The sequence below is a fragment of the Chrysochloris asiatica genome, unplaced genomic scaffold (assembly GCF_000296735.1).
Source record: "Chrysochloris asiatica unplaced genomic scaffold, ChrAsi1.0 scaffold00029, whole genome shotgun sequence".
Classification (NCBI taxonomy): domain Eukaryota; kingdom Metazoa; phylum Chordata; class Mammalia; order Afrosoricida; family Chrysochloridae; genus Chrysochloris; species Chrysochloris asiatica.
In genome coordinates, this window is record NW_006408547.1 from 22228057 (window position 1) to 22238491 (window position 10435).

Below are 10435 nucleotides of genomic sequence, written 5' to 3' on the forward strand. Positions count from 1 at the left end.
AGTGCAGAGAGAGTCCTGGCAGTGAGCATGGCTGAGGTGAGGCTGTCCTAACTGGAAGATCAGTGCCCTGAACATCTCTGACTGTGAATTTTAACCTGTTAACTTGCTGTAGTGCTGTAAGATAAGCATTGGGCCACAAGGATGGTTTGGACTCCAAGGTCAGCACTTTAAACTCACCAGTCGCTCCTTGAAAACCCTAAATCGGGTTGCTGTGAGTTGGAACTGACTCGACAGCATTTAACAATAACTTCCCTAATAAAGCCCATAAGTGAGTATGGGGTCTGAGTTCTGTGTGGTGATTGCAGTGCATTCTTGAACCCAGCTGAGTAAAATGAACGCGGTTCAGGAGGAAGAAGTGATTGGGTGTCAAGTCCTCTCTGACACTCTAAGTCATGAAACACCTCAGCAACATTAATGTGGTAAGCATTACTTCTTTTTCCAAAATATACTAAAAAATGGGGCGTCTACACCCAAGTTTTCAGAGAATGTACACCGAAAAACAAACCAAGCGCCCCCAAGGCTGAGGCTGTAAATCTTTACGGGAGCAGAAAGCCTTGCCTTTCTCATGTGGAACAGATGGTGTGAACCGCAGACCTTGATGTCAGCAGTCTTGTGCTTATCTTGCAACACTACCAAGGGCTCCTTAAGGGAACATGGGAACATGAATATTCAAAAAAAGCAGAGCCGAATCACATTGTGCTGACTAAAGACTATGTCCTGCTGCGGTGCATCCACTAAGTACTGGCCTGTGAACCACAAGGCTGATGGACAGCTCAAACCCAGCAGCCAAACTGTGGGAGGAAGATGAGACTTTCTGCTCTCACAGAGATTCCAGCTCCAGGTGGTAAGAGTGAGAATCGACTTGACAGCAAGTGAGAGAGTGGACCCAGAGTTAGAACCAACCAACATCCAACACCTTACACACACACACCACACACACACACTCCTCACTCCCCCGACACACACACACACACCACCCCCTACCCCCACACACAGCCAATTCTGACTTATAGAGACCTTGTACCAGGTTTCTGAGTCTATAAATCTTACGAGAGCAGAAAGTCACATGTGTCTCCCTCGGAGTGGTTGGTGGGTTGGAACTAGCAGACCTTGTGCTTATCTACAGTGCCACCATGGCTCCTCAAGGGAATACAGATCACAGCAAATAAAAGAAATTCCATAAACTGACAAATTGGCCTAATAACTTTCATAATTCAAGGCAACTAAGAACATACAATACTTTATTTAGTAAGGTCACTGCAAATTGCTTTAAATAGAGAAACTGGATTTTCATATACGTACAAAACAGGTTACAGTGCAAGGTCCACTAGCTTAAAACAACAGAAGCAACAGAGTTGGAATTCCCATTGTGTGCACATGGCAATCCAGAAGGACACAGGGATCTTGGCATGGTATCTGTGATTTCATACATTTTATATTTTTAAATGATGATGGTGAAGATGACCATGCCCATCTTTAACAGCCAGTACTTTCTAAAGACTTCCAAATGCTGATATGAGTGTGGTTTCCAGTTGTACGAAAATTTCAGTAGAAAAATTAGCTATTTGTTCATACTGTGGCAACAAGAAGTACTAAAATGGGTAAGTCCAAGAACACAGAAACCATACCTCAGTTTCACGCTGTTTCTTCTTCTCTTCGAACTGTAGTCGTCTCTGTAATTCTTCCAAAGCAGCTCTGTATATTGCATCTTGAGCATTCTGAAGTTCAATAATTTGATCAAACACAGCTCTAAGTTGGTTTAAAAGGGCCTGAAGAGATTAAGAAAATGTTTTTCTTAATATGAGAGGAAATTGAACATATTTCCTAAGATTTTAAAATAAAATATTGATAATTAAAACAAAGATCTATAGTATCATCTAAGGACCTCTGGTAGCGTAGTGGTTATGAATCGGGCTGCTAATCTCACAGTCAGCAGTTCGAAACTACCAGTTGTTCCGAGGGAGAAAGATGAGGCTTTCTGCTCCCATAAAGATTTACAGCCTCGGAACCCTATGCAGGGTCGCTATGAGTTGGAACCGACTCCACGGCACATAATAACAACAAGCCATCATTTTAAAAAGGCTGTTATGCTTAGCAAACATTATAGTCAATAATGAAAATAATAAAGCATCTTCTTAATGTTGGGAAGAAGACAGGGATTCCCACGGGTGCTTACATTGTCAACTTATCGCTCTATGGCGGGTGGGGAACATCTGCCTACGGGTGGGCTAAGGCCCTACAAGTCATTTAGTCTGACTCTGCCAAGGCAATTGCAGTCCCAGGCAGCACGTTGTTGTTAAGTGCTGTCAAGTCAGTTCTGACTCCTAGCAACCAGAACCATCACATTAGGGGTGAGTTCATTAAATGTTGGACCAAATATAGGAGACTAATTTTTAAGTTGATAATTTTGCATGGCCCATGAATGATGTAAATTTTGGCAGAAAAAAGGTTCCCCACCCCTGCTGCTCTAAGGGAAGAAAAAGAAACAAAAGGCAGGTTGTTCAGAAAAAAAAAAATTTATTATTTGGACAAAGTATTACCCCCACTACAAGTAGGAAAATAGATAAAAGATCAAAGCAGCATATTTATGTGCCTGTAAAAAAAATTTAATGTCATAATAATCTGACAACTTATAAGATGTTCATGGGGAAAATTATGTAACTTTACTGAGAAGTATAAATCTATGTAACTGTAGAGGTTCTACGTTTATAAAAGGAAATACTCATTATAGTCAACATGGGAAATGGCCATATTTTATCTACAAAATTAATAGAATTGCAATTTATATGCCAAAAGTTTTCAAATTTGCAAGCAGCTCCATCAATTCACATTTGGGCAAAGGATGAAGAAGAACCAAGAACTTTTTCTTCTGTAAAAGCAAGTATTATGTAAGGACCGGCCCAAATAGAGGAAGAATTAGTATACAGTTAAAATAACCAACCAGGAATACTGGCCTAGAGATAGTTCAACATACTGATACAGAAAAGAGCCCACACCAAAATTTCCTACTATCATCCTTTCAAACTTTTGGATCAATTCAATTCAAAATATCCCATACTGAGTCAATGGAACACTTGTATTATATAAGATCTTAACAGGCAATCCCATGAATAAAAATGTTAGATATTTTCTCTTTGAAAATATACTCAAAATATATCTGACACACTTGAGTTGTAAAAAGTACTATCGTATTACTTAGACGATGCAGTAACCTGACACATTACAGATCAAGTGACGCACACACAGAAGTGAAGCCAAACTCACAGGCAGCCCTTGCGAGCTCATTTTCCTGCTGATGTCATCCGTTCAATGATCACTAGACGATACAAAAGACTTTCCTTTAAAAGGTCGATATGTAGTAGTTTAGTATATATTGAACTAGTGGTTTAATCTATTAAAGTAATTTTATGTGTATTAAACTACGGCAGCATTCATACCGCAAATATTCATTCCCTGTGGAATCTTGTCTAAAAGAAGAAAATATTAAATGAAAAGTAGAAATCTGTGGTTCACAAACCATGATTGATTTAAACAAGTAAAATGTTGAAATATCTCAAAGGAAATAAAACTTCAGCCATCAGTTTCAAAACTTAACAATAAACATTTTGTCTAATATGACAAAATTTATATCCAATCCAGTAAATAAATATCTGGATGTAAACTAAAAAAAAATTTTTTTTAAAGATAATTGTCATTTAAATTTAATAAAATTGGAAACAAAGATACTACTGATGCCCAGGTCCAATTTACCCAATAAAATATTATCTAACCAGTCTTTATTTCCTATAAAACCTACAAATCATATGAAACAAAATCATGCTGAAAAGAAAAACTGAGTCTTTTTCAAATGAAAGCTCTCTTGTGACACAGTGATTAAGATCGTGGCTGCAAACCAAAAGGCTGGTAATTCAACTCCATCATCCATTCTACAGGAAGAAGAGGTGAGAACCTGCTCCCATACAGACTGTGGTTCTGTACCATTGAGTCGGTTCCGACTCATAGCAACCCTATACAGGGCTTCCGAGGAGGGGCTGGTGGGTTTGAACCATTAGCCTTATGGTTCAAACTGGCCTTGCAGTCCACTGCATTATCCCACGGTGATCAGAGCCTTGGAAACCCTGTGGCCATTCTACGCTGATCTACAGGGTTGATACATTGGAATCAACTCAATGACAGGAGTTTAGGGCTTTTATTTTCAAAAATCATAAAGGTAAAAAACTACACTGATATATATGGGTCTATCACAGTCCTGGTGTGGCACTATAGAGTAAGCAATGGACTGCTTAACCGACAGGTCAGTGTTCAAACCTAACAGGCACTCCTGAGAAACCCTATAAAGGGTCGCTATGAGTCGGAACCAACTCAGTGGCACTTAATAGTAAAAACAATATGGTTCTATCAGAACTGATGAGCTAGTCATTAACTTGTGTGTTCCTTCTTCTTTAACAGAGCTGTTAGGAAGCAACTGCTTGGTCAGACATTCATCTATATTGCTAAGATCATAACAAAGGTGCATAAACCACTGAAAGAGACAGCTGTGCACAAGGCTCTTCCAAGATTTTTTGGTTTAAATAAACAAGAACAATGAATATTCACAAAAACATTCACTCCTTCCCTATCCCCCAGCCCAAAGTAGAATCTTATACAAGTGCCGAAACAGTTCCAAATTCTGAGGAAGAATGTACCATGAAGATCCAAAGAGTTGGATACAAAAGAAATTCCAAGGTAATAAAATGGGCCAGACAACTGAGTATTATTTATTTTTAGACAATTATTTAGAAAGCCTGGTGTGGCACTGTGGGTTAAATGTGTCAGACTGCCAAGTCGTTTGAACTGCAAGATCACCAGTTGCTCCTTGGAAACCCTATTCAGGGTCGTTATGGGTCAGAACCGGCTCAATGGCACTTAACAACATATATTTTGCTGTAGAGTAAGCACTGGACTGGTAACTGCAAGACTGGCAGTTCAAACCTACCAGCTGATCTAGGAACTCATATATAGGGTGCAATGAGTCCGAACCAAGTTGATAGCACAGAACAACAACAAACATTTATCCACCATAAGCCGAAACCAGTATTTGGATGTTGGCTATATATATACACACACACACACACACACACACACACACATTTTTATTTGTTTTTCCCACAATAAAAATCTGGGAACATTCCAGTTAACTTTAACTACAAAGGCAAGGTGGACGTGTGAGACTGAAAAAAAAATACAACAACAACAAAACTAAAGCTAAGATCCTTTGTTGTTGTTGTTAAGTGCGTTTGAGTTGGATCTGACCCATGGTGATCCTGTATAGGGTTTCTGAGGAGCAGCTGATGAGCTTGAACTGCCGACCAACTTTGGGGTTCAAACGACTCTGCAGTCCAGCACATTAACTCCCAGCATGCATCACACGACTCCTAAAGTTCCTTAGGGCCTTTGTAAAATAACACACGCACACCAACATGCTCACACAAATATTAAGCACTCACACATACTCTCTCTCTCATTTATGAAAGATGGTTTTGAACTGTTTAATAAGAACAACTATTATGTGCCAGCTGCTATGATAAACATTTTACATGGATTATGTAATTCTGACAAACCTACTGAAGAAGGATGAGCAATGCACCATTTGAATGCATGAAAATACTGGGCTCAAATAGCTATTAATTGCAGATGGACACGTAGGTCTATCTGATTCTAGAGACCTACTCTAGCCCGGACCATGGCTATTTTAGATGTTAAGCTGCTCAGGTGGGGAAATAATTAAGCCCTCAGCTGCGACCCCAAAGTCTGGCAGTTTGATCCCATGCTGAGGTTCTGAGGGAAAGGCCTGGCCCACGCGTCCACAAAGACCACGTGAAGAAAACCCTGTGGGGCAGCTCCACCAGTCCACATGGGGTCTTAGGAGTCCAATACTGACTCAGTGGCACCTAACTACAATATCTTAGCATGTAGGCAAGTAAGTCTAACTTTATTACATTCATGATAGTCAAATCTAGGAATAATGTCCAATTTGTTACTACATCAATATTTTAATAACAAAATGAAGATGCTCATCTATATTTACTGAATATATTAAACAATCTGACAGGCAATTCATAGATATTCTGAAACTTGCTATAATTCTAGTGTGATAAAGACGAGATTTGGTTCTGACTCACAGCGGCCCTGTCCGGAGCTCCCAGGGCTGCATTAAGTCAGTTCTGACTCACAGTGGCCCTGTCCAGAGCTCCCTCGGCTACTTCTCTGTGGGAGCAGACAGCCTCATCTTTCTCTCAAAGAGTGGCTGGTGAGTTCAAACCAGTGACCCTGTGGTTTATAGCCCAGTGCTTATCCTACAGAGCGACTGGACTCCCTAAAATTAGGTTTACTACTAGTAATAGGGATCCCAAAGCCTAAAATTTACAGTGACTAAATTATTAGTTACAGTAGAAGCACCTTGAATTCTTTTATAACATTTCAATGTGTTTATAAACATATATATATATTCCATGTTTATTACTGATCAGAGCAATTTTGTACTTTAATTAGTAATTAATGCTGAAATCTAACATATCAAAATACTAATTTTCTCAGTCAGGTTGAAGAAAAATGAAAGCCCTGAAGTAATACTTTTTCCATGAAATATCCTTGAAGAAACTGAACGTTTCCTCTGAGGCAGACCTCTGCAAGCCTGGCCAACCTGCTTCTTAAATCCACCACAAATGCAGTATGTGTTAGGAAGCTTAATTTAAAAACCAACAGCACAGTATACAAATAAATTATCTCTATTTATGGCAGACCAGATTTCAAAATAGATTTTCTTTTAAATGTATCCAGTCAGTAACACAATCTTTCATAAAAGTTTTATATACATTTTTTGTCAGTACCTTTTTTACATTTATAAATATAAAATTTACACAATACACCTCATCAAACAAAATATCTAGAAACCCCTTACAAACACCTACATGTATTTCATAAAGTCTGGCATTTCTTTTGAAATCTCAAATTCAATTTAAAAAATGAACTTGAGTTTTGCATCTACCTAACAGAATTGGTTTCAAGTGAACATTTTTTTTTTTTTTTTTGTCACTCATCAGTGAATAAAATGCAAACCTAGGACAATTTTCCATATGTAATATTCAATTTTCAGAACAGCCCCTAGAGGAAAAGGGGCAAGGGACTGCTGAGGATTTTATCTACATAAACATTCTACTTTCAAACCCATGAAGTCAGATACCAACTTTATAAAAGTAAACAACAAAATATTTTTATTTTCTTGATCTATTATAATGAGAAGTAATATAGAGCCCACTATGTTACATTTTTATGAATACATTTATAAAAATATATTTTTATATAAAAATATAACCTAATGGAGTCTACATTACTTTTCCTGATTCTGCTGAATTTTCCTTACATGTTGCACTTGGTTCTATTCTTACAGAGATGTGTTCATTTATTTTGCTCAGATATTACCTTTAACCAACTCGTAGCCATCACTGACGATTACTTGGTCCATCAACGAAAATGGATTTAAAACTATTTTTTTTAAATCAAGAACAATGGGGTATTATTATTACATGTAGGAGATGAACAGATACTGCTGTTAAGGTAACTGTTATTATCTTTACAATTTTTATCTCTATTCTAGACATTTTAGAGTATGTTCTACTTGTTTCGGCACTACTATTCCAATTCGGTTTAGAAAATGTACTTAGAATATCAAGCTTTTAATAAAGGTGTTTTAATTACTATTAATAGGGTGATTTCCCTGTGACAGGAGACCAAGAAAAGAATGTTTTTGTTTCTTTTAAGGCTGCAAAAGAAACACAAGTCTTACCCTGGAGTCACTGTCCAGCAGACACCGAGAAATGATGGTATCCAAGAAAACCTCATGTGCGGCAATAATGTGATCCAAGTCCTGAGCCCGCTGGACTTTGTTCCAGAGTTCATCCCAGGAACACTCTAGTACCTAGAAAACAACAATTCAGAATGATTGAGCATGTGGTGTGCTCCCTAATATAAAATATCACCGTTAGGACTTATTTAAACTAAAAGAAACAGGATGATGAAAATATACCTCAAATGTAATGTAATACTGCATTTGATGAATGAAATGGACCATTTCCGATGCCAGAATGTGACACTGATGAAGCACCCCAGAGAACTCTGTAAGAGAAGCCAAAGACTTTATGTTAAACATCAAATGGGCCAAGTTCAAAACCAACATGTTGTCCCTCTTATTTATCTAAACCAATTCTTTTACAAACTCACTAGCTTTAACCCTTAAGTTTTTAAAACAGAACTTTACCACCTCCTTCACCAATTTCTGTGCCAGTCAAGCTAAACAAGGATTAAGCTAGCTAATGAAATGGTGTGTGAATTCTACAGAATATAAGGACCTAATAAAGACTGGTATGAAACAAACTATAATTATATTGATTAAACACAACATTTTATTTTATACTAATGCATATCTTGGATACATAAAGTCTACTTTATAGTTTCTTTATAATTCGTCTACCTACTGAGTATGTAGGACTACTGCCTAACTATTGGGGAGATAAACATGACATTTCTTTAAGGAACTGAAATATGACCTTAACACCTGAGAGAAACAGGAACCTTTGAAAGAGGTCAAGGATGAGTTCAGACTGTTTTTATTCTTTATGAGACTATAAAACCATCAGGAGGTTTGAAGTTCACTGCATTCAAAAGCAGTTTTCCGCCAGTCCTTTTCATTTTTAATTCAAAGACAATTCAAGATTTTGTTACACTAACATATGTTGTTGTTAGTACCGTCCAGTCGATTGCAACCCATAGCGACCATGTATAGGGTTTACAAGGAGAAGCTAGTGAGCTTGAACCACTGACCTTGCAGTTCAAACAACTTTGCAGTCTGATACATTAGCCCCCAGCGCCACAGCAGGACTCCACTAATGTACAGGATGATAAACCCATCAGAGAAATGACTACAAGAAAATTTTAATATGGACCAAGTTTGCTACATTTTAATACTTTTAAAAATGCTTTTACTAAGCTACCTAAAAAGATAGAAAGGTGATAGACAATTGTTGCACCACATCGCTATTTCAAAGACCTGTCTTGTCCCTTCTTAAGAGAGTAATGAGCAGATGAAATCCAGAAACTGGGGTGTAACTGCAGTGGTAATGGCTTTCGAGTCGGTTCCGACCGACCTCATGGTTCACATCAATCTTGCAGTCCAGGACCTACTCTTCGGTGCCACACCAGGACTCCAGTGGCAATATAACCCTTAGATGATACTCCTTTCTGAAAGTTTAAGGATTAATGACACTAGTGATTTTGCTGTTCCTGTTTAACAGGTATTATTTGGTCAGGAGAGAAACGGAGAGAGGTGAGAAAGGATGAGAAGAGGAGAGAGAGGACATAAGAAGGGGAAAAAGGTGAGAGATGAGAGAGCAAAAATTCTAATCCTCTAAAAATGTACATTCTTAAACAGATAACAAACACATATAAGGATATAAACAAATGTAAATTGTACTAAAGCTAAGCTATAGTATAGGTTATGCTAACCCTAAAAACATGGTGATTTTCATGCAATACTACTTTAATAGGTATGAGCTGTATACTGAGGAAATGATATGGAAAAAAGAATGCAGGAGGAGGAGATTAGTCAGATTCCTAATGTTTGATCGTAACAGAAGAGCTGGAATTCTAGAACACTGAAGAATAGTTCAAATAAGCAGAGTCAAAGAACCTTGAAATCGGAGACAGCAAGGACGAGGTACCAATGGTGTGCGCAGCGGCACCTTCTTGTTACAAGATGCTTTACAGGTATGATTATGTTTGTACTCTTCCTTAATAAAACCTAAGTGAATCATGCAGCCAATAAAAAAAAAGGATATTTAAAAAATTAAATTTCCAAGTATACACATACACAAAATTTATCACCAAGGAGGTGAAGCGCTTTTTATTAAGGGATAATGACACCAAATCCATAATGCATACATTTGGAACTAAATACCTTTATTTAAAATGGGCAACAATAACAAATACATTGCCCCAGAGACAAGAAAACTAAAACCTTGGCAATTAATAGGGCTGTGAGAGCAGTATTGCTCATAACTGGTGATTGGAATGCAAAAGTAGGGAGCCAAGAGGAGGTCCAGTAGTTGGAAAATTTGGACTTGGTGATAGAAATGATGTTGATGAATGAATGATAGATTTCTGCAAGACAAATGATTTGTTTATTTCAAATACCTTCTTTAGACAGTATAACAGACAACTATACACCTGGGCCTCACCAGATGGAACATACAGAAATCAAATTGACTACATCTGGGGAAGGAGAAGATGGAAAAGCTCCATATCATCAGTTAAGACAAGGCCAGGGGGAGACTGTGGAACAGACCATCAATTACTGGTATGCAAATTCAAACTGAAACTGAAGAAAATGAAAACAAGTCTA

At 37.8% G+C, this 10435-nt stretch overlaps 1 protein-coding gene across 1 annotated transcript in view; it reads right to left on the bottom strand.

Annotated features, from left to right (window-relative positions):
• Positions 1-10435, bottom strand: part of TUBGCP3 (tubulin, gamma complex associated protein 3) — a 151896-nt gene that overhangs the window by 10773 nt on the left and 130688 nt on the right. The window contains 3 exon segments of the mRNA XM_006851544.1: positions 1629-1769; positions 7826-7957; positions 8066-8154. Of these exon segments, the coding sequence (XP_006851607.1) occupies positions 1629-1769; positions 7826-7957; positions 8066-8154 (362 nt within the window).